Source organism: Triturus cristatus, chromosome 1_2 (genome assembly GCF_964204655.1).
Source record: "Triturus cristatus chromosome 1_2, aTriCri1.1, whole genome shotgun sequence".
Lineage (NCBI taxonomy): Eukaryota > Metazoa > Chordata > Amphibia > Caudata > Salamandridae > Triturus > Triturus cristatus.
In genome coordinates, this window is record NC_140580.1 from 204,775,796 (window position 1) to 204,800,645 (window position 24,850).

The 24,850-nt window shown below is 46.2% G+C and overlaps 1 protein-coding gene across 1 annotated transcript in view; it reads left to right on the top strand.

Annotated features, from left to right (window-relative positions):
• The first annotated feature begins 5,471 nt into the window (after positions 1 to 5,471).
• The window catches only part of LOC146867050 (cadherin-23-like), a 571,698-nt gene continuing 552,319 nt past the window's right edge, over positions 5,472 to 24,850 (top strand). Inside the window, exons 1-2 of the mRNA XM_085619648.1 lie at positions 5,472 to 5,495; positions 15,113 to 15,262. Coding sequence (XP_085475774.1) covers positions 5,472 to 5,495; positions 15,113 to 15,262 — 174 coding nt within the window. The remainder of the gene's footprint in view (positions 5,496 to 15,112; positions 15,263 to 24,850) is intronic.

The window sequence follows — 24,850 nt, forward strand, 5'->3', positions numbered from 1 at the left end:
GGATCTCAGTATGAGGACCTCCGTCTTGTCCGAGTTCAGCTTCAGTCGGCTGTTCCTCATCCATTCGGCGACGGCCTTCATTCCTTCGTGGAGGTTGGTTTTGGCGGTGTGGGGGTCCTTGGTGAGGGAGAGGATTCGCTGGGTGTCATCGGCGTAAGAGATGATGTTGAGGTCGTGCAATCACGCAACGTGAGCGAGCAGTGCCATGTAGATGTTAAACAGCGTTGGGCTGAGGGATGAGCCCTGGGGTACGCCGCAGATGATCTCAGTGGCTTCGGAGTGGAAGGGGGGAAGGCGGACGCTCTGTGTTCTGCCAGAGAGGAAGGAGGCGGTCCAGTCCAGGGCCTTCTCTAGGATCCCGGCGTCATGGAGGCGTGTTTGTAGTGTGCGGTGGCAGACCGTGTCGAAGGCGGCTGATAGGTCCAGGAGGATGAGGGCTGCGGTTTCTCTGTTGTCTAGCAGGGTCCTGATGTCATCGGTGGCGGGGATGAGGGCAGTTTCGGTACTGTGGTTGCTGCGGAACCCGGACTGGGGCGAGTCCAGGATGCTGTTCTCCTCGAGGTAGCGGGTCAGTTGTTTGTTGACGGTCTTCTCGATGACCTTCGCCGGGAATGGGAGCAGGGAGATGGGCCAGAAGTTCTTGAGGTCCTTGCGGTCCGCCTTGGGTTTCTTGAGTAAGGCGTTGATCTCGGCGTGCTTCCAGCTCTCCGGGAAGGTTGCTGTCTCGAAGGAAATGTTGATGGTTTTCCGGAGATGGGGTGCGATGGCGGTGCTGGCTTTGTTGAAGATGTGGTGTTACATGCATAGATAGTAGTATGGAGTGCTGGATGTGAAAGCAAAACAGTATGCTTCCCTTCTTTTAATTGATCTGAAAACTTGGTTGGAGAAGCATGCACTGATCTCCTAGAATCAAATAAGCTTTAGAGACAATTTTGACACTTTAGATAATATCATGATTCTATCAGTGCTATCCAGGAAACACTTTATCTGTAGTAGATCTCTATTCCTGTTTTATTGATTTCAGGACTGTACTTGATATAATATATCGGGATCTACTTTGGCTCAAAGGAAAAGGATGGAGAATTGATAATAAGCAATTAAAAACCATCTAGGCATTGTACACAAATATGTAGGTCAGAGTGAAACGGGGCAATGGTAATTCTCAGACCAAAAGGGTCCCAACAACTAGAGGCATTAAGCAGGGCTGCGTTTTATCTACACTACTTGTTAATAATCTCTACATCACCGACAGTGCTAGCAATTTGCCCAATAAAAGAGCTTGGCCTCCAAATGTCAGAGGAAGACCAATGCAGCAATTAATGTATATGGATGACAAGTTGCCCACAATAAAAGAGCTTGCCCTCCAAATATCAGAGAAAGATCAATCTAGCTATTCCTGCATATGTATAACAATTTGCCCAATAAAAGAACTTGCCCTTCAAATATCAGAGGAAGACCAGAACACTGTAGTTTTCATTCAATCCGGCATTCGGCCGCAGCTCACACAGTGATCTAATATTTAGCTAGAGCTCTAACATTTTGTATTCAAGACAAAAGTGAACACCTTCAAATGGCAGTTTGTTAGAATAAGAACTGTTGCATTTAGAGCCTTTCCTGAGGAGCAGGATGAAGTAAATAAGCATTGAGGTGATAATGCAGGTATGAAATCAGAAGATTAAAAATGTTGTATGAGGTCTGCATTTTTTTGTAATTTGAGATATAGGGCCCAATCATGATGTCGGATGGACTGCCATGGACTGTGGCAGTCTGTCCGACATCCGGGGTTCCGGTCTCACCGCCGCATTATGATGTGGTCGTTTGGAGGCAGCGGATGGCGGTACCAACCAACGGCTCCGACAGGCTCCAGGAGCCCGTCGGAGCATCGGCTCAACATAATATACTACAATGGGGACGGTGCCTGCGGAGGCACCACCGTAGGGATTATGATGTCCCTTTTCCCTCTACCTTTACATGGTGGTTTGACCCCTATGTAAAGACAGACAGAATGGGACTTAGGGGAGCCCTAGCAGGGCCATCGTCACTGGTGGGCCTTTGCTATCAGCCCATGGGGGCACATGTGGTACCCCCCCAAACATCCATGCACCGTGTGCCAGGCACAACATGATGCCTGGCATACAGTCCACAGAGTTTGAAAACATGCCCTTCAGTATTGCAGGTTGTGCTGCTGCCCTTTTCCAACTGGCTGTACAAGCCGGAATAGTTAAGAGTATGTTTCCGACTGCTGTGCTGGCGGTTGCATTGTAATTCGGCATTATATGGACGAAACATAGTTAAAGAGAGTGAGTACAGCTTTCCCACTCTGTCGCTTAACAGTTCCCTAATTTTAAAATAGTAAACTTTAGATATATAAAGACTTTAACTTAAAAAAAACGAAATTTACTGAAAAAAACAATGGTTAAAGTCACATTAAAGAAAGGGATTTGAATATTACGTGAGCTGACATTAAAAAAAACCTCAAAAACTAAAGTTTGATAGCTATAGTTTAGTCAAATAGCATCATGCCCCCCATCATGAACTGCTTACGGCCTCATATATTACATCACTCATGGTATGTCAGTGTTTTTTTTTTAATGTTAGTTTCTATTTCATTTTAACTCTAACATCAGTTTAACCATATATATGTGTGTGTGTAGATAGATAGTGTGACGGGTCGGACAACGCAGGAGACGGAAGGGTTGATTTAACTGCTTTTATTCGTTGTGGTTTGCGTTTTCGAATAAGTACAGGTCTATAATAGGGTAGTGGGGGTTCGGTGTTTCTCTCCCTGGTCTCTCTCCTTCCTGCCGTGGTTCTTCCCTTCCGGATTCTTCACACTTAGCGGTGTAGGCTCACGGGTCTCTCTTGTCTCCGGGCCGTCCACGCTCAAAGAAAAGAAGGAAAGACACCAATCCTGAGTACTTGATTTCCGGTTAGCAGTGCGTAGGGAAAGGGGGTGAGGGAACACTCGGTGCGACGGCGGGTTGTCCTTAAGTGTGAAGCGGTGCTCAGGGAGGGTAGTGATGGGGTGCAGTCGCTAACACACAGTTGCTAGTGCCCGGTTGTTCCCCCCCCTTACTCCGTCCCTCCTTTTTTCTCCCCCCAGCCCCGTATGCGGTCCCGTACCTTGGTGAGCCACGCTCCTCCTTGAACGTGGCTGGGCGGCTCACGGGGTCGTTGGCCTCCTGGCTCTCCACGCTGGGTTTCCCGACCTCCTCCGAACGTCCTCGGCTCCGTCTGTCTTCCTCCCTCGGTCTCGTACTGAGTCGGACGGCTCCTGATCTTCTCCGCCTTTGTTTCGCTAGGTTCTCCGCTGTTTCTCGAAACTCCTCTCCTGCTCTGCTCGTCTCTCTCTCACACTCTCCGGTGTTCAGCCACACTGGACCATCGGCTTCACTTCCTATATCCGCCCAGTCCTTTACGTCATCGCTGTTGGGGGCGGGGCTCTCGGCACAGGCCTGCCAGTTAAAGCAACAGTCCCCATAATCGTCCATCATGACGTGTTCCGGTGTTCCCGTAGGGAACCACTCGCTCTGCTGTGAACACAAAGGAGGGGAGAGGGCATCGTTCAGAGTCTCGGCTAGGACACCCCTTTTCCCTGTCCGCTGCACCCCGTGACAGATAGATAGATAGATAGATAGATAGATAGATAGATAGATAGATAGATAGATAGATAGATAGATAGATAGATAGATAGATAGATAGATAGATAGATAGATAGATAGATAGATAGATAGATAGATAGATAGATAGATAGATAGATAGATAGATCCTAGCCACTAGGTATTAATGGTTAATTTAACTGTTCCATAGGAAAAGTGTTTTTTGTGTTGTTAATACCTTTGGCACCATTTAACGAATCTCTAAGAAACCTTCCAAAAAGGTGCTACTTTTTGACAAATTTGTGCATGGAAAGTTTCGGGGTGATCCATCAAGCGGGGTCTGAGAAAAAAGGGGGGTCCCAAAACCCAAAATCTCCATGCGTTTTCCTTAGACTTCTTTCAGACAGGCTATAGCAAAAACTATTGCACGGAATTACACAAAATTTGGCAGGAAGCTAGACCTTGGTCCCCAGGCTGAGCTTTTTGTGATGTGGTGTAAATCTGTTCAATACTTTTTTAGCAATTAAGGTTAAAAAATAAATGCATATATCTGGACGGTTGGGTCCGTGAGAGTCTTGTAAGAGTCTTGAGGAGAGTGTAAATTTAAAAAAGGAGCCTTCTGTTTGTTCGAAAGGCCAGTTTTTCCAATAAGCCTTCACGCTCTTGCAGAAGCGAGGGACTCCTGTGAGTCCCATGAGAGCGAGCGTTCTGACTTGATGAGTGTTGAAGGTTTGGCAAATAAATGTCTGCCATTACTGTTTACAGTGAAAAATGGCAGGTGTTGTTGGAATTAAGTCAAAAAGTTATGTAAGGGAGCAGCAGAAAGGCATCCTGACCCCCTAGGTTTTGACTAGAGGTCTCTAAGGTATAAGTACTGGGATAAAAGTAAATGTATATTGTTTTTTGAAAAAATTATGCTCTTGCAGGACTTGTAGGATTGTAAATAGTTGAAATGAGTTGGTGACTTGTCAATACACTCTACTAGAAGAAACGCATATTCCCCTTATGATTGAGAGGGGGTGTGTAAGACATAAGTTCTGTGACAAATAGGATGTTAATTTTTTTAAAAAGATGTTACGATTTTGCAAGAGTCTCAATGTATTTTGAAATATAGGAGGGGTCTCAGCAGAGAGTCCAGTTCCTCAACACACTCTACTATGCACACCCATCGTCTAAGAGAGGGGTCTCAGTGGAGAGGCCAGTCCCTCCACACACACTACTATGCATGCCTATCACACTGTGAAGGGTATTAGCGGAGAGGTCAGTCCCTCCCTGTAAACCTAACACCATAGAGAAAGCTGTAAGCAGGAAGACCATTTTCCTACCCACACCACCACACACAGCCATTATCCTAGAGAAAGGTCTTAGCGGAGACCTTGGTACCACTCTACATCCAACTATGCACACAGTCATTCCAGAGAGAAGTCTCAGCAGGGAGGCCAGTCCCTCCACACACCCTATTATGCACACATGTCGGTCCAGAGAGAGATCTCAGTGGAGAGGCTAGTCTCCCCCTCACCCTACTACACACACCTGTCATTTGAGAGAGAGGTCTCAGCAGAGAGGCAAGTCCCTTCACACCCCCTACTATGCACACTTGTCATAAGCATAGGACCTAATTTCTATGTTGATGGAGAGGGAACTCCTCCACAACTGTGACGGTGTTCCATCCCTGCCAACATAGTGGTCCAACCGCCAGATTTCAATGCGGGCGGACCATAGGTTTAATCACGGTGGATTCTACTCCGCTACGATTAAACCCCTCTAATGGCCTTGCCGTCAAAGGTAGACCTGCAATTCCGCCCACCTGATTTTGATGGGTAAAACCCTGACCATAAAGGGAAGTGAAAACTGCTTAACGCTCCCCTCGTCATGGGAGAGGACTCCCATGATGAGGTGAGTATTTTATTTTTCATTTTCAAAAAGAAAATCCCTCCATGTAAAGTCTTTTCATTAATGATGTAATTTCAAGTGTTGCAGTGATGGTATCAATAATGTTATAGAACATGTCATGAGGGATGTAATATGTAGGGTAATTAGCAGTGCATGGTGAGGGTACTAGGTATAGTTACCTTAGGGCATTAGTTATTGTTACTAGAGATAACTATAGCTGGTGGATTTCAGTGGGTTTTGAGTTCAACGTGTTACATTGTCACTGAAACTTTCACCGAACCACAACGTCTCTTTAACCTCTAGTTTTTTCAGTGAATTTCTAGTTTTTTTTTTTACATAAAGTAATATTTTATTACCATGCGTAAAGCCAACCCCCTGTTGTGCGCGGCCTTTGGCCATCTGCACTCTGTGACTTGCCACAGGGCCTGAACTCTTGCCAGAACCTGTGTCCAACCCCCTCACCTCCCCCGGCATCCACCCCCAGCTGCACACAGATTTCTGCTATCCTCAGATTGGCATTGGCAGCAGGGCCAGGCGGAAGTGGACTCAGGCAGACCCCAACACCCCCAGTGCCGATTTCGCAAAAAAATGGGAAGGTGAGAGGGACTCACCCCTCCCTAAGCCTTTGCAGGCCTCGAGGACCCATCCCCTGGACTGTATTTTTTTATTAAAGAGAGTGGGGGACATGCAGCCCTCTTCTTGAGCCTTTGCAGGGCTCGGGGACCCATGACCCAGGGCCTTACTTGTTTAAGGGGAGGGGAGCATGCAAATCCTCTCCCCAAGATTTTGGTCATCGGGATCCCACCCTGGGGCCTTTATATTTTTAAGGGGTGGGAGGTGTGCAGCCCCATCTCCTCAACCCTCTTGTGGCCCCCGAGGGCCACCCCCAGGAACTTTTATTTTTGGTAAGTTGAGGGGAGCATGTGACCGCCACTCCCCGGGCCGTTACTACCTGTCAACTCCATCCCCAGGGCCCAAAACACATACTTAGAGTGCAAGATGGCCAACAACCCCTTCGCTTAGCCACTATCGACCCCAGGTACACCATTCCTCAGGCCTTCCTTTTTCATTAATTGGTGAGGGGTGAGTGGCCCCCTTCCTGAGCTACTATGGGCTCTAGGGAACCCCATCTCTCTGTTCCTTCCATTTTATTTAAGGGAAGGGGGGTGCAGCCCTTCTCCCCAACTACTATGTGCCTGGGCCCCATCCTCTGGAGCCTTCTTTCTTTAGTGAGGCGAGGGGGCATGTGGCCTCCCCTCCCTAAGCCACTATTGGCCCCAGGTACACCATCCCCGAGGGCTTTACTTTTTTACTAAGATAGTAAAAGGAGGTTGGTGTGTAGCTCCCCTCCCAAGCCAATAGTGGCACAGGGGACCCTATTCCCCAGGCCTTCAGGTGCAGCTTATATATGTGGGGGGCTCACGGCCCCCCGCAGCCCCAGGGACCGCCACCCCCTGGGGCTTTGTTAACATTGGTGGGGGGCTCGCAGCCCCCCCAGCCCCGGGGACCGCCACCCCCCGGGGCAACTTGTGCATGTGGGAGGGGGGCCACGCGGCCCCCCTCCTGGAGCTTTGTATAGGCCCTGGGGACCGCCACCCCCGAGGGCCGACTCCTGCAGTGTCCCGGGGTGCCCACCCCCGGGACACTGCTGTTTGCAATGGCAGGGCGGGAGACTCGCGGCTCCCACCCTGCCATTGCAAACTGCTTTGCTTCATTGACGCGAGAGCAGGGCAACCTGCTCTCGCTTCAATGAAGCAAAGCAGATTGCTTTTTCACATGGGGAGCAGCATGTTAGCTGCTCCCCATGTGGCAAAGCAATGCCGGCTCCCGCAGGAGGCGGGGAGCCGTCTGGGACCGTGGGGGGATTGGGGACCCCCCACGGTCTCCAACGAGAGGCCAGGCCCCGGGGGATGAGGTCCCCGGAGCCAGAAGTGGCCCGGGAGGGGGGCCACGCGGCCCCCCTCCCCCATTTAATAAAAATATATATATATATATATAACAATGGCCGGCCCCGGGGGATTGGGTCCCAGGGGCCTTAAGTGGCCACAGGAGGGGGGCTACGCAGCCCCCCTCCATAAAAATAAAATTTTTAAAACAAAAGGGCCATGCCCCGGGGGATGGGGTCCCCAGGGCAAATTATGGCCTCGGGAGGGGGGCCACGCGGCCCCTTCCAGATTTTTGTTTTTTTAATAAATAAAAATTGGGGGCAGGCCCTGGGGGATGGGGTCCCCAGGGCCCAAAAAATTGAAAAAGAAGGGGGGCTACACAGCCCCCCTTCTAAAACAAAGAAGAAAAAAAAAACGGGATTGGGCCGGAGGCCACGCCCCCTCCTTACACCACTTTGCAAACGCGCCCCCTGGCGCGTTTGTAGAGGGGGAACTAATTCCCCTTGAATACTGGGGGTCCCTGGGGGCCAACTAGCCCACCAGGAACCTCCAGTATGTGCCAGGGGGCTGCGTTGCAGAGAGGTGTAATGAGGCCACGCCCCTTTTTACACCTCTCTGCAACGTAGCTCCGTGGCGCTTACTGGAGGTACCTGGTGGCCTAGTTGGCCGCCAGGGGACCTCAGGATTCAAGGGGACTTAATCCCCCAACTTAAAATGCGCCACGGGGTACGTTTGCACAGTGGAGAAGGTAGGGGGCGGGGCCTGAGGTGATACTGTGCAAACACGCCCTGTGGCGCGTTTCAAGTTGGGGAATTCATTCCTCTTCAATCCAGAGGTTCCCTAGGGGCCAACTAGCCCACCAGGTACCTCCAGTAAGCGCCACGGAGCTGTGTTGCAGAGTGTTGTAAAAAGGGCCGTGGCCTCTGAACACCTCTCTGCAACGCAGCTCCCTGGCGTATACCGGAGGTACCTTGTGGGCCAGTTGGCCGCCAGGGAACCTCAGGATTCAAGGGGACTTAATCACCCAACTTACAACACGCCACGGGGCGTGTTTCAACAGTGGTGAAGGTAGGGGGCGGGGCCTGCGGTGATATGTGTGCAAACACGCCCTGTGGAGCGTTTTAAGTTGGGGAATTGATTCCTCTTCAATCCAGAGGTCACCTAGGGGCCAACTAGCCCACCAGGTACCTCTAGTAAGCACCACGGAGCTGCGATGCAGAGTGTTGTAAAAAGGGGCGTGGCCTCTGAACACCTCTCTGCAACGCAGCTCCCTGGCGCATACTGGAGGTACCTGGTGGGCTAGTTGGCCCTCAGGGGACCGCAGGATTGAAGAGGACTTAATTCCCCAACTTAAAACGCGCCACAGGGTGTGTTTGCACACGTCATCTCAGGCCCCGCCCCCTTCCTTCACCATTGTACAAATATTCCTCTAAAATCAGCCGAACTACGAATTCCGATTTACTCACCTGTTATCAGGAGAGAACCCAGGGCTGCATCTTTTAGACCAGCACTGACCCTGAAAAGTAATTCTAAGCGTACTTACCAGTAACTTGTATTTCCTTCCATAGGAATCCATAGTGTGGTTTTCAGCAGAAAAGTTTCTAAGTGTCCATTTTTGAAACGTACAAATATTCCTCTAAAATCAGCCGAACTACGAATTCCAATTTACTCACCTGTTATGAGGAGAGAACCCAGTGCTGCATCTTTTAGACCAGCACTGACCCTGAAAAGTGATTTTAAGCGTACTTAACAGTAACTTGTATTTCCTTACTTAGGAATCCAGTGTATGCTTTTAAGCAGAAAAGTTTCTAAGTGTCTATTTTCACAAACTAAAAATATTTCTAAAAAATCGACTGTATGACTTAAACACATTCTTTCAACTGTTTACAGGAGATTCACCTGTGCTGGATCCAGGATCCACCACTGAGTAAGAAAAAGTAACGATAACACTACTTTTCGGTTAAGTGAATTTTCTGCCATAGGATAACATCGGTGATTCTATGTGAAAAAATTTCTAAGTGTCAACTTTTAAAATACAGTAGTAATCCTTAAAAATCACTACTGTAACCAAACCGCTTTTACTCAACTGTTTACAGGAGATGTCCAAGGACTGAATCTAGGATCCAGTCCTGTGGTTAGAAAAGTAATCCATAAAGTAACTAATTGCATTTGACTAGAAATTGACATTGAGCTCAATGTTGCTTTGTGTTTGAAATTGTGTTGCCCATTGCAACAACTGTAACTACTGTACTTAAAAATCTATTGCCTATTTGCAAAGTATTTAAACTATAGTAATTCATTCTGAGAAAGTATATTTTGTATTGTAATGTATAATGTAATTAAAAAAATAAAATGTCTAAAAATAAACAGTTTAAAAAATGTAGTAAATCAGTATCAAAAAAATCAGTATAACAATTAATACATTAAAAATTGTCATTTACAAAACCTTTGAAATTCACTGAAAAAAGGTTTCAGGCCTGATATAGTTAGGAATTAGCATTTAAAAAACCTTTGAAATTCACAGAAAAAACCATAGGTTTCAGGCCTGATATAGTTAGGAATTAGCATTTAAAAAACCTTTGAAATTCACTGAAAAAAACCATAGGTTTCAGGCCTGATATAGTTAGGAATTAGCATTTAAAAAACCTTAGAAATTCACTGAAAATACAATAGGTTTTAGGGGTGTTATAGTTAGCTGGACATTTCACTTGAACAAAACCATTGAAATTCCTCCGATATAGTTAGTTGTACTAACTACATCTTGCGCGCCCGCAATCTACTGCTGATGATGTCACATATTACATCATTCATGACCTGGTCAGTGACATCACTGATGACATCTCAAATGACATCACTGATGACATCATCCACGTGACAATCAGATACACCTCATCATACGCTAATATAACCTTTCATCACTCACTGTAAAATACAGAGTGCCAGATTTAAAACCATTGACACACCAATACAAGTTTCTAAACACCCACTCAGTGATTCCTAGATCTATACACACATCTAATCACTTAATTATAGATTCACTCATACATGCTGTCAATGATCAATAGAACACTATCAAATATACTTATACACCTATATCGACATTACACTCCAGCACACATCCTAATCATTTATGAAGTCATCCTACTCACTTATGCAAACAATGGATCATACTTACTTTTACTTAGCTATACACTTATAAAAACACCACTTCATCTATTCATATAGATATTAGCTCATACTTAGTGTGTTATAAAATCACTATTACAACTATACAGTTATCCATACAGTCACTGAGTCTTATGTACACTTATTTATATACAACAACTGACACATACACTGGCTTTTATTTTTCTAGTTTGTTGGACATGTACCATTGAGACATATATTTGCTCATCTCCACACCCATAAAGATATTCACTCACCCAAACAACTGTTATAACATGTAGTTTTAACTTCATATACCTACTGAATCAACTATTCACACATCTTTGGGCAGTCACACACCCCCCACCGAACCACACACACATTCACTCTCCCATACAAATACTCAGTTAACTAATCAATAAATAATATAGACTTTCAGGTACCTAGTAACCAACTGGTGCAGCAGTTTATACAACAACTCACAAAGTGATACAGATATTCACACAGTTTAGTCACTATCCAATATATTTAGTGAGACACTATAAATAAGTCAAGTAAACAGTCAATCACACTGATACTAAATCCTCCATCCAGATATTTATATTTATATATCCACTCATTCTTCAATGCAATTTGCTATATATATAATACATATTTAAATAACAAACCAAACCACATTCACTGGATGATGTTATCAGTGATGTCATTTGAGATGTCATCATTGATGTCACTGACCATGTCATGAATGATGTAATATGTGACATCATCAGCAGTGGATTGCGGGCACGCGAGATGTAGTTAGTACAACTAACTATATCGGAGGAATTTCAATGGTTTTGTTCGAGTGAAATGTCCAGCTAACTATAACACCCCTAAAACCTATTGTATTTTCAGTGAATTTCCAAAGTTTTTTAAATGCTAATTCCTAACTATATCAGGCCTGAAACCTATGGTTTTTTCAGTGAATTTATATATATATATCTGTATACACAAAAATGTATATGTATACATATATATATGCCTCTGAAGGCACTATATGGGGCACATTTACAAGGGCATTGCGCCACAAGAACGGTACTTTTAATGACGTTCCTGTGGTGCAATGCCCTGTCCATATATACAAAGTGGCATTAAGACATTTAATGTGGCTTAAAGCCACCTTGTAAATATGCCCCTTGCCACCTTGTAAATATGCCCCTTACCATGGCAGTCTGCTGCGGAAGAGGGGCGGGTAACGGGTGTTGAGGTGGGTGTTCCATCTCAACATCCATTGCTTTTTGACGCTGCCCTTTGTTTACAAGGGTGGTGTAAATATGGGTAGCGCCAAAAATAAGACCAGGTAAAACCTGGTCTTAAACAGGCGCAACAAGGAGAAATTAATATTTTCTCTTCATTTTGCTGTTTCTATGTGTGCTGGATTTTGCCAGCACACAAACAGCAAATCGCCAATTATTGATTGTTCATGTGCAGGAAGGTGTCCCTTCCTGCACATAAACAATCATTAAAAAATTACAGATTTCAACTTCTATATGTGTTGCATTCTGCAGTTCACATAAAAGTTACAAATCGCCAATTATTGATTGTTTATGTGCAGGAAGGGACACCTTCCTTCACAGGAGCAATCATTCCCTGCAACGAAGGCACCCTTGCACTATGGTGTAAGGAAGCTTGCATAGGCACTAGGCAGCTACATTTAGTGCCAGCGCAAGGGGAAACGCAGGGGTGCACTGCATTCTTGTAAATACGGCGCATTCCTGTGTTTTGAAACTGTTGGAGTGTGGCATTCGCAATTTTGGCTAAACACCGGGTTCCAACAGTGTCCCTGAAAATATGCCCCTATGTCTGCTTATCAGCCACCATGGCCACTCAGCAAACTGGGGGTTGGTTTTTCAAAAATGAAAAAATTAACACCCTGACACCTTATGAGTTTTCTCCCAGGGTGTGGTGTCATGTTTATTTTTTCTGTTCCATGCTGTCAATCTTTTCTTGTTGGTCTCAAACAGCAAAAATAAAAGAATGTCCGAACACCTGCCCCAATAAGGCAGATGGTCTTGTGTGCTATCACCGACGGCCTGATGTCCGCAGATTTGTCAGGCGAAGGATTCTGGCAGTGGTAGTTCCACAAGCAGAAACACGACCCGAAATACCTGACTCTAAATATAGAGTGCAGACCGTCATTATGGTGGGCAGAGTAGTCTGCTTTGCGTGACAGAGGACCCTGGAGATCAGACACTAAACAGCGCCTTTGTTCCATGTTTGCTCTATGGGCAGCTATAGAGAGCCTGGTAGACATAACATCAGGTCATCTAACCACTGGCTACTGGGCACACTAAAGAAACACGCAGACCCACTGTCTTTGGGAGAAGACAACTCAAGGTACTCGATAAAATGAACTGCTGCCTTTATTTGGGAAAATGAGTGTGGTCTGCTTTCCGAGAACATGCTGCGTAGAAAACAAACTCGACTTTTTGGCTCGTGTTCACTGATAACTACAATAAGTGAAAAGACAGCATAACTAGCAGTTTTTTTGCTCTTCAATTTTAAAACCTTGTATATAAAAAATGTAAAATTCTGTACATTGTGCTGCGTTCTCTTTGGGGATCAGAGGTGCCCTGCTTCCCAGCCCATAGAAGCAGGCCAGTGGTTCATCTGTTTCCCATATTGTTGTGGGCCCTCCAGCATGCTATGTGCGGGTCCATGCAAAGTGGGGTGTTGTGCACAGCCCCAGCAGATCCGTGCTGAGGAGGGTTTTGAATAGCTTTGGCAAGGTCCTGTCATCAGTTGAAAAGTGAAGTCTGGTATCAAGTAAAAGTAGACTCCTGGTCAGGCAGCTCCACCTAGCTAAATGGAGCCAGAGGTAGCTCTAAGGTGAGACACAGAAGAACTGCAAGAGTTATGAAGAGAGGGCAATGGTTCTTGAGGACAGGGGTGTGAGAGACATCACACTGAATTTCCATGAGCAGATGCAAACTCTCTAATTTACAGCTACTTCCACAGGATATTGCTTTTCTTTCCCGCTTAGGGATGCGCTGGGTGGGTGTGACGTCACTCTCAGGAGTGCAGGGCATACATGAGCATTGTGTCAGTTTGAAGATGCTTTCCGTGAGGACCTACGCAGAGGGAAAGCTTCCTTTCATCAGACTGTGTCCTGCTCAGGCGTGCAACACCCATTGGGCTCACCGGGCTTCAGCCCCCCCCCGTTGTGTGTGACAGCCCGGCTGAGACAGCCTCGAGGGCTGGCGTCCGTCTAATTGCAGCCGCACCAGAGTACTTCACCGGTCTTTAAAAGACCATTTACTCGTTAATGAGGCTTTTGTTGTGTTTTCACCCCTTCTTACAGCCATTCTGCCTATGGCTGGAAGACTTAGCCCCCCCCCAAAATCTTTTTCAGCCCTCCCCGAAATTTGGCTCTAGTTGCCCGCCTGGTCCTGCTCACGCCACCAGGCTGACGACATGTCTAAAGGAAAGGCTAGGCTAGTTTCAGCTTGCATGGAGGCCTCAGCCACAGTACCATCCCAACCAGGAGGGCACTGGGCGGTCTACCTCTCACACAGGCTGCATTTCAGGGTTCAGCTGTGAAAGAACCATCTTGACACCCGCTGTTGCTTCACACAGCGTAGGCTCTTCAAAATGGCCCGCAGGTCCTTATTTCTGTCAGCAGTTCAAAAACCTGAATTCAGGAGTCGGGGTCCTCCCTGGCTCCATCACTCAGAGAACAGACTGAGGGCTCCTGTTAGTTAGCACATGATATAAAAGTGAGGTTCACCCTCCAAAGTAAGGAATGGAAAATCTTGGAATGTGGGGGGATTCATGAATGACATTTTCAATGCAGTCTACAAACCTAGGGAGCTTCGCCAAGCAAATGGTCCTGCCACGGATGAACAAGAGCTACCCCTTAAAGGTGCCCACTTAAACCATGCAAGGGCAGAGGACCATCAGAGAAAAAAATTGGGAAGGAATCCACCTCGACCCATAAGTGGAATACCCATGTTAACAAAGCCCCCTATAGGAGAACCTTTTCTAAGGAGGTGAAAAGGGGAAATATGTTTGAGGGAGACAGTCCTTGTTTAAATATTGGAATCTTGGGGAGGCAGCACCGCGCTTTTCAGAGGGTTCATGATTATATGTTTGACTAGTGATAATTTCCTCACGACCTGCTTAAACACATTTCTTGAAGATCTGTTAGTCAAGAAGGAATTATGTAGCAAGCACAGAAAGGTTGTTGAGGCGAATTGTAACCCAAGAGGGCCTTTTTGGCTTCCTGCTAGAATGGAGATATTCTGGTGGAATGTTGTCAATGTTGTATAATGACTAACATATTAAATGAGCTTTTCTCAGAGTTCAATGCTCCCCAAATATGCTATGGTGTGTTAATGAGTCTGCAATGACCCATCTATGTTATCGAAGAGCATAGATGCCAAAATCCTTTTGTAAATTTGAGAACTGCACTGTTTAAGAACTACACTTGACTGAAAGCAATTTGGTAATCAGTTAAACAAAAGTTCACATCTACACCTTAGACCACATTGCTTTCGTTTTTTCAGACAGAATGTGTTTTCTTAACTAATTTGCTCTTCTTCTTCGTTGCAGGGACTCAACAGTGCCTTTGAGGTCTACCTGGTAGGAAACAACTCGAACCATTTCATAATCTCGCCGACATCCATTCAAGGGAAAGCCGACATCCGTGTGCGGGTCGCGGTGCCACTGGATTTTGAAACCATTTCTCGCTACGAATTCACTGTAAGAAATTATCTGTGGTCTTCCTTTTAAGGTTTTTAACTGTACCAGAGTCAACTATGGCTAGATGACGCTTAATGATACAAAGGTGGATATCTGGGATTGAATATTACTCTATATTAAGGGAGTCCATATAGACCGACAATAATATTGCACCCACTGTATCAATTACCACTACATCGTTAAGATTAGTGTGTAATTACTATTCTTTCATCCACATTAATTAACTAATAATATGTTTATTTTGGGGATATACCCCAGAAAACATATATAAATTATAAAACAATACATATAAAAAAAAATATTTTAGAACAATCTTTGAGATTGAGTATTAAAAGAGAAGCTCTCACTGATTCCTTCAAAGTCATGCAGCATATAAAAATGTACTGAGGCCAAAGACAATGTGCACACTCCAGTAAGACGCAATTTGGAGGCCATAGCATACTTTCTGAGTCCCAGGTTCAAACAGAGTGGTTTTATCCAATTTCTTCGAGCATAATTATATGCTGGCCAAAAATATCAAAATATGGTCAACGATTTCTAGAACATTAGTGCAGGTCAAACAATTCCGAGTAGAATTGCTGGTACGTTTCACCTTATATGTGAAGCTATTCTGTTAGTTAGCAAGGTTCCAAATCTAAACTTCATGTAAAGTGTTCCAGCCTATTGTGGAAAGATGTCATCCATTAAGTTTTCAAAACAGAGGGTTGGTTTATAGAAAAAAATGTATGCGTTAAACTGTCGCTTCTTACAGAACGGTGGTAATGAAGGCTTACATGATTCCAAGAGGCGGCATTTACAGGCCGCCTCAAACCACTTGTAATCGATAACATATCATACCAGAATGTTTCCAAACCCAAAGATTTCATCCAAGATTTTACATGGGCATTCCACTGCAGTGTAAGGTCCTTGTTTATAGTTAGGATAGCTCAGGTGTGGACCACAGGCAAACCCAGAAGATTGGGGGTTCTATAGACTGCCAAGTCCCCTTTCTTCTTTAGACAAAGATCGAAATACGATGAGATGGACAGATTATCTTGGGATAAATAAATTAACGATTTTACAAAACTAGTTTCATCCCGGAAAAGGTCAGTTGCTTTGGCCGTTCCCCATTATTCTTCTGCAAAAAGTGCAGCTGCTTGCGCCTTGGCTCTATATTCCTCAAATGCCGGTGAGAAGGACCAAGAGGTTGTTCCTCTGTACATTTTCCGAATAGCTGATGCTGTATGGAGCAACAATGTTCTACTCTTTTGCACTTGGGCACTCCATACAAATGAGTTATGAACCCTAATCTTCAAACAATCAAACTATTCAAATCTGTCCAATGTTTTGTCGATCCATCCTCACTACCCTCCGATAGAATTTGTGTTCCCCTAAGGTCATTTATATTGCTTTGTGACTTAATCTCTAAACCACCTAGAGCACAGAAGTCTGTAAATGTATTAAATAAATTCTGAAAACCCATTGGGGTACATGATATGAGAAGAGTATCATTTGCAAAGAAAAGTGCAGGTAGAGGCTTATCATTCAATTTAGGAGCATCATGGACACAAATATTTAAGAAATCTATACATTCACATCTACTTATCTATATTTACCTTGCGATGTTCTGGTTAGGTTGATGTACGTCGATGCAATCATTTTGTCAGGAGATATAATGCATATGATGCAATCTGTTCTGAGCTTGATTATCTTGGTTGTGCTCAATGTGTTGGAGAACCTATTTCCAGTTCTGTTTCCGACAATATATTCCTTCTCATGTGTGAGAAGTTGGCCTGGCATATGCTGGTCACTAGTTATAGTGGCCACCTTGCACCAGTCCAATTCGACTCTTATGGTAGATAGGTTTAAGACAACCTTTTAAAGAAAGCTATCCTAGTGGTAGCTGTGGAGAGCAGCCTTCAGGTTAAGTCTCAGAGGAATGTAAAGCAGCTTGTTTTACTTTATAATCTCTTGAATTACCAAATGAAAGGACACCACACAGGTAAATATATCAAATATATATGTATTTATTACTAGACACACTCTACTAATCTCTTTATGAGATTAGAAGCCAGGAACACATTCAAATATCAACGTTTCACAATAAGTTAAGCACAAATATGGCTGGGGCCCTAGGGGCGTACCAGACCATATACTACAAAATGGGTTAAGAATGTCAACTTGCAAAATGACAAGGCCTAGGGCCTGTAGAATCACTGGGGCTTCACTACTGCAGTGAAAGCAGGTAAGTAACAGACCCACGGGAGACGCATGCAGTGTGTGAACACAGCCGCGGGTTCCCTATTGATTATAATGGAGCAAGTCGCGGTTTGATTTTTAAAGTTTTAGGGTACTTCGAGGAAGTCTACCAGAAAGCCACTTACAAGGTAAGTAATTTGAGGGCCAACACACACTAGGGCACTGGAGTGCATGAGTTACCTCACCCAGGGAAGCCGGGTGCATAGGTGTCTTTTGGTGTCGGGTCGGGCCGCGTCGCTGTTTTCTATGGAGACCAAAGAAGACTTGCTGCTTGCGTCGACTGAAGAAGTGTCCAGTGGAATCCAAGGGTGGATTTGAGATGCAGATGACCTGAAAATTGAAGGGACAGTGTTCACAGTCACTTGCCAGTGACCAGGGGCCAGGAAGCTGGTTGCCCACGGAAGTCGGGTGATTTCAGGTGATCAAGGGTGTTTTGACTCTTTGCTCACGGATTCGGAGTGTCCCACAACGTCTGCAGCTTACTGAGGTGACGGCAACCGGATTGGAGCCAACAAGCCTTGGCAACAGCAAGTCTTTTGTAGAGTGAAGAAAGTCGATGGTGCAAACCAGCAAGGTCTGAGGGACTCACCCAGCGAGGGAAAGGAAAGTGAGGGCAGGCCTGGAGCAACCAGGGGAGCCCTTCGAGTTGATAAGAAAGTCTTCGGGGACCCACAAGCCAACGGGCAAGGGATCGCGAAGACGCCTCTTGAGGAAATACTTCACAGGAGCCCACGGTCACTCCGGACGGGGTAGGCCTCTGATTTTCGCTGCAAAACCTGCTGGAGGCTTGGGCCACAAGTGGTCCAATGCACAAGTTCGTAGAACATCGTGAAGGGGTTGCACTCGACAATAGTGTACGGTACCCGGGTATTGCTGTTCCTTGTCACTCGAGGGGTCCACTCGCCTCAACTCTGTTGGGGACTCACAATGGCCATTGAGAAGTCAGGAAATCTACTTCCGGGGCTGCAGGGACTTCGGACTCCAGTGGGAGCGGGAAAGTTTGTGACCATTGATTAGAGTTTCTGGTGCCTGCCAAGCAGGGGAGTCACTCCTTTACTCCAAGGGAGATTCTTCTGTCTTCCAAAGGTAGTGGAACATCGAAGGGCCAGGATTCTTCTTTGAAGAGCGTCGTCCAGGGTTATCTGTTTTGCAATGGCAAGGTTTGCTATCTTATACTGAAGATAGGGGAGGGACTAGCTCTATGACCACTCCTCTGGGAGGGTCAGGGTAGGGGGTGGTTACACCCACTTCCCTTTGTCCAGTTTCACGCCAGAGCAGGGGCAGGTAGCCCCTGAACAGGTTTGACCTGGCATATGCACAGAGGAGCCTACTGCTCCCCCAGTGCAGGACTTCAAAAGCACTCTAGAAGTGCACCCACCCAGCCCCAATACACTAAATCCTGTCTGGAAGGTAGTGACACCTCCCTGTGACAGGATGCCTATTGTTGGGCCTCCTCCACTGCGAGTTTCAGTCAGCAGCAGGAGGGCAGCCCAGTGTCTGTGCTCGTGGCATCCATTTTGTGATGCCAGGGCTCTTTCAGATTTCTACCGTGTTACCACAGTAGGTACATGTCGTCCCCTCTAGAAGGGTGGGATCATACTCCCACACCAGTTACTGGTGTGGGGGTATGATTCCAAGTTGTTTGACACCAAACACGACATGTTTTGATGCAGTCATTCCAAAGTTAGCATTAACCGGGAGGTTATAATGCACTTAAGAGTATATGGTTTAGCCGCATCCACAAACAGCCACAAGGAATAGACCCTGTCAGCTGCAGAGGGGTCCTGCTCATGCAGAGGCACCCCCTCACATTGTAAACCAAGCACCCTGCCCTCAGGATTGATAGGGCCTGCCATAAGGGTGGCTGATAGGTTTATATGTGTGTGTACATGGTGAGATATAGAAACCTATACCTCAGTGAGGAGTGCTAACACTGCCTCACACAGGCTGCAGTAGCAGGCCTGTGGTGTCAGATTGAGTCTGCTTCCCAGGGGTGGCGTAATACATGCTTCAGCCCCTGGTAGGCCTGTGAAGTACCTATGCCCTTGGTACCTAGGGTACCGTATACTAGGGATGCATAAGGTACCACAGTATCCAATCCCTAGTGAATCTAATATGCACTCCAGTCATTTAACGGAGAAAGCAGATAGGCTGGGGTCCTGGATAGCAGGATCCTAGCCAGACTAGTCAAAAGCCATTCAAACACCAGGAAAAAAGTGGGGGCAACCATGCAGTCAGATTCCACCTTCCTACATAACCCCCCCCCCCCCCCCAAACGAAAGGAAATAAGGTTAACCTTGTCCAGATACGCCTTTATTTCCTGAGTGGCCATATAAGGAATAACCTGCACTAGCATGGTTGCTTCCTGTCTCATGGTCCCACTTGGGAAATCCTACCCCAAGGGGTTCTAGAGTTTCTCCAAAGTCTAGGGAAATTACCTGTAGTATGTTTTGGTACAGAAGCAGGCTGGTGGGGTGTCTGAGTCTGGAAGTGAGGCCCTATTTGGGGTGGTCTCAACTTCCTCAGGACACTGGTCACCATGGAAGCCTTTCTGTCCATGACTGTGTCATATCTGGCCCTAAGGGTCAACCTCTGGATGCCTACAGCTGGGGGTTGAGTCTCTCTGGTTGGAATAGTGGAGGGCATTGGAATGCTTGGGGCAACTATGCCCCAGGTCTCCCTGTGCCCAACAGAGCCCATCTGTGGGATACCTGTACCTAGGGGTAAGGGGGATCCCTTAGTTTGTAGAGGAATATTCACCTGGCTAGAACTACTCTGCTGGGTGTCCCTAATCTGTTGATGAGGGGGTTCCTCTGGACAGGGGCCCACTAAGGGTCCACTGACCTCCCTGACCTCAGCAGTCCTGGGCTGACTGAGGCAGGGTAGAGAGGGGAAGGATACCTGCTCCAGACTGGGTACCACCTTGGAAGGGTCCCCTGCCATCAGAGCTGTGGCCAGGACAGGCCTGACCACTTCTGGGGAAGTTACTTCACAAGGGGCAGGATCAGTTCCCTTAGAAAGCTGACCCTTACCTTTAGTCTGGTGGGGGGAGGACTGTTCCTCACCCCCTATGCTCTCTGTTTGTGTGGAGTGATCCATTGTTTCAGGCTTCACTCCCCTTAATTTCCCCTGGGGTGGAAGTGAGGCCCTCAGGGTCTCATCCACTCTCTCAGGGATGCCTAACATTCTTAAATGGGCATTGTGATCTACCTCAGCCCAGGCTGAGATTTCCAGATCATTCCCGAGTAGGCAATCTACAGGCAAGGTTGGGGACACTGCCACTCTCTTTGGGCCAGTGACCCATCCCCAGCTGAGATTTACCACTGCCATGGGATGGTCTGTCCTAATTCCATCAATATTGGTCGCCTGGTATCTAAACTCAGGTAAGAGCTGTTCTAGGGGCACTAGTCTCCTTGTCACCATGGTGACGCTAGCCCCTGTGTCCCTGTAGGCCACAGCCTTCTGACCATTGATCATGGGCTCTTGTCTATACCTGCCCAAAATATTGGGACTCATGGTAAAGTTGGCAAACCCCATGCCACCATCACAGACTAGAGTTGCTTGTGTACGGGATCTGGTTAGGCCAGAGTCCACCTGAGTTCCCCAAGAAAACCCAACTAAGTTTTTGGGTACACTCCCACCACCTGGGGGATTACTACTGGTAGTAACAGGAGGTGCTGGAGCTGCAATGGGAGGAACATTTTCTTTATTGCCATTCTTTGGACAGCTGGAGTCAGTTTTCCAGTGGTCAGGTTGCTTGCACACATGGCAATATGGTTTCTTATTGGAAGAGGAAGGATTTTGGGACCCACCCCCAGAACTGTCATTTAAGGGAGAAAGCAGATAGGCTGGGGTCCTGGATAGCAGGATCCCAGCCAGACTAGTCAAAACCCATTCAAACACCAGGAAAAAAGTGGGGGCAACCATGCAGTCAAATTCCACCTTCCTACATCATGCAAACTGAAAACTCTACCTTCTGCTAAGAGACTGAATGCCACAATTTCAATGTTTGGCCATTAGCTCACCTCACTGCTTGGCTTCTAAAATGAAACCTCTGCAGGAGGTCCTTGAGATTTTAACATGACAACTTGATCATCCAGTCAGTATGACTGTTTGATATATGGAGACCACTTACATTCTGAATTTGAGGTACTTGTGTGTGACATGCCAAAGGACTGTTTCTTGCCCATGGGCTACAGGGATATAAATGATAAAGAAAGGGTCTAAATAAGACCTTGTTTGGGGTATGGGTTCCTTCGTATTTATGGCCAGTGACTAAGTCTACTTCAGAGTATTGTTAATGGAACTAGTCCTTTGTAAAATAAACGGTCGGCACACATCATTCAAGACACCAATGCAAAGTGTCCCTAACTCATCTCCTTCTTGACACTTTTGGTGGTGGGTCAGCAAATGAACCACCCTCTCACTCTAGTGAACTTGTCTGTGTTATGACCGGCTGACATGCTCATATTCACACCACTAAGGATCTGGGCCGAGAGGCGCTTCCTTTTCCATCTGGCTCACTTTAGATGAGCTTCAGAAATTAACACATTATTTGAATTAATCAACATCTCAGGAGTATGTCGATGATTAATAAGTGTGCAATCATCTCTATTGAAGGCTATCTCTTACACTTGTTCTCGCTCTCAGGAGGACAGCATGAGAAGATCTTTTTTCGCATACCGTGGAGACATTCGAGGAACAGGCCTTGTGTAACTATTTTATGTTGTCACGTGGGCTGTTGCGTGAAATTTATGGAAGGACGAGCCTCTCTTTAAATCCATGTTGTACGTGCAGCCCAAATATCGAATTGAAAACTTTTCCAAGACTGAACCACCTATGTGAATGTTCCTCTCACGTGCTCCTATGCCACATTATTTTAGACAGTTTCAGTCTGAACAGTTATTAGCAGAAAATAAAAACGTGATTGATTGTTGCTGAAACCCCTTTTATGAGCGATCCATACGTAATCATTGTTTACTCTATTTTCTCACTACTCCTGTTTATATTCGAGGTCAGTACTTTTCCCAGCTTGCGACCCCTGGCCAGCTCTGCAGTTGTTTAATCTCTTCCAGTTACCCGTCCGGATTAGAGAAGTCTTTTGTGCGTGTCCTTGGATTTTGTCGTTTAGATTAAGGACTCCATTACCTGATGGCCAGGGCCGGACTGGGAACGAAAACCAGCCCTGGCAAAGTGCTCGGCCGCCCCACCCCCTCCCCCACCGCAGGGGGTTGGGGGTGCCGCCGAGCTCTTTGCCAGGGCCGGTTTTCAGTCGATTTTGTTACAGGGCCGATTTTGCAGCTATGTAACAAAAACGCCCCCCAGGGGCCCAAACCCGGCCCGCTACGGCCAGTCCGGCCCTGCTGATGGCCGTTCCTTCTTATTCGCAAAGCACCATTTGAGAGTAGTGGGTTTGCTGGGATCAGCAAAAACAATTGGTTTTGTAAAAAACATAAGTGCCGGGGCTCTCGTCAGGAGGCAGCTTGCAACCCGCCCATTTCTCCTGTTAGTGCTGCCTAAAACAGAACCACCTGCCAATTACAAAAGTGGCGAGAGGATGTGGCGCAAAGGCCAGAGCTGCAGACTTAGGAAGTGGGGAACCAGGTTTGAGTCTCAGCGTCAGCTCAACATCCTGTGATTCTGGGCAAATTGCTTAATCTCCCTGTAAATGAATGTGTCCGTAACTTGTGCTCATGAAAAGCACAGGTGCTGATGATTAAGTGCAGGTGCTGAGAACCGGAAGCCACCGACTCAAATTAAGCACTGCTGCTGGGGTTTTCCAAATGAATTCCTCTCGAACTAGCCATTGAAATGTGACCTCTTCTTTTTACCCCCATTTTCCCGGATGACTGAACATAGGTAACTACATATGAGCTGTCCTAGCACTGCCTGTGTTGGTCAATGCACAAACTTCCCTTTCTTTGCTTGTGATGTTCAGGACTAATCCACTGGTTTTAAAACCAACCACTATCAGCCACGAGCTGCCCCTCTCACCTTCAACTCCTCAACTGAAGAAAATAAAATATATCCCGCCAAGAAATGGCGTTTGGCAAAGTGTTCCAGGTCATGCCTCATTAGCACATAACTGTGATCTTCCAAGAACACCCGAAGCTCCCTATAACCTTTTACGATTCAAAATCACACTGACCAGGCTGATTCCAGGACCTTCTTGTGTAACCATACCGACCACATTTCCTGAAATCTATGCTATCTTCCCATGGAAATGACTGTGCCTGGCATTTCCTCAAGAAAAAAAAACGATTAATGAATGCATGAAAAGCAAATCCACCACCAATTTCACATTGTAATCCTGCTCCATGGAGTGCCTTTTTGTGGCATCCAAGAAGCACATCCTCCTATAGCTTCTTGATTACAGAGTGTGGCTATTGGCCCTGTCTTGGCCTGCAGTGCCAACTGTCCTAGATGGGGGTGGTGGCGATTGGGCCGTATACAGGTTGTGGATATAGACTATGCCGTGTGCCATGTGTCTAGTATCTAACAAGCATTGGCATAGCCAATAGGTCTCGCCTTTGGGACCTTATAAGTGTTTAGCCATGCAACAGTTGCATAACTAAATACTTATAAGGTCCCAAAAGCGAGACCTATTGGCTATCCCAAGCGGCCGCGCGGCCGCGAAAGTGATCGCGATCAAACATCAAAGCGGCCGCAAAAGTGAAAGTAATCACGGGAAAGCGCGGCACGCGCGCCCGCGCTCATGTACTGTAGCTCTAGGCTGGCCTGGTAGCACTTTTTGGAGCCCTCTCAATAAGTCTTGCCAGACGAGCGCATGCGCTGGGTCAGGCGAGACCTAAAAAGCATGGTCAAAGGCCATACCCAGCAGGTTCTGGCAGTGCATTAATCTGCACCAGGAATAACCAAAGGTTATTTACTGTACCCACTATCTTCTAGGGCGGGCCAAATGCATTGTTAAGCAGCTATTTGGGAGATAAAACTGTGAATCACAAAGTATATCACTATAACACCAAAACAGGTCATGAATGAAACGTGTTAAGCAATGTGGCATAATAAGAGCAGTGACTTTTCAACTTTGTTTGAAAACTTCATTTGAAGAAATGTTTTGGTTACAATGAAAAATCTAAAAACCACAGAAGTGTGCCAGGTATGGTGAGTTTTGTAAACACATCTCTCGCAGCGCACTGCTCATGACCTCACAAAGAGCATCACCAATGAGATGCTTGATGACGTCGCTGGGGACATTACATGGAATCATATTTTTGGGATTGTATTATATTGTGTGGGCTTTTTTAATATATATATATATATATTTTGATAACCAATTGTATTGCCTTTTGATTGCAACAAAGAACACAGCACCATTTAGAAATACCC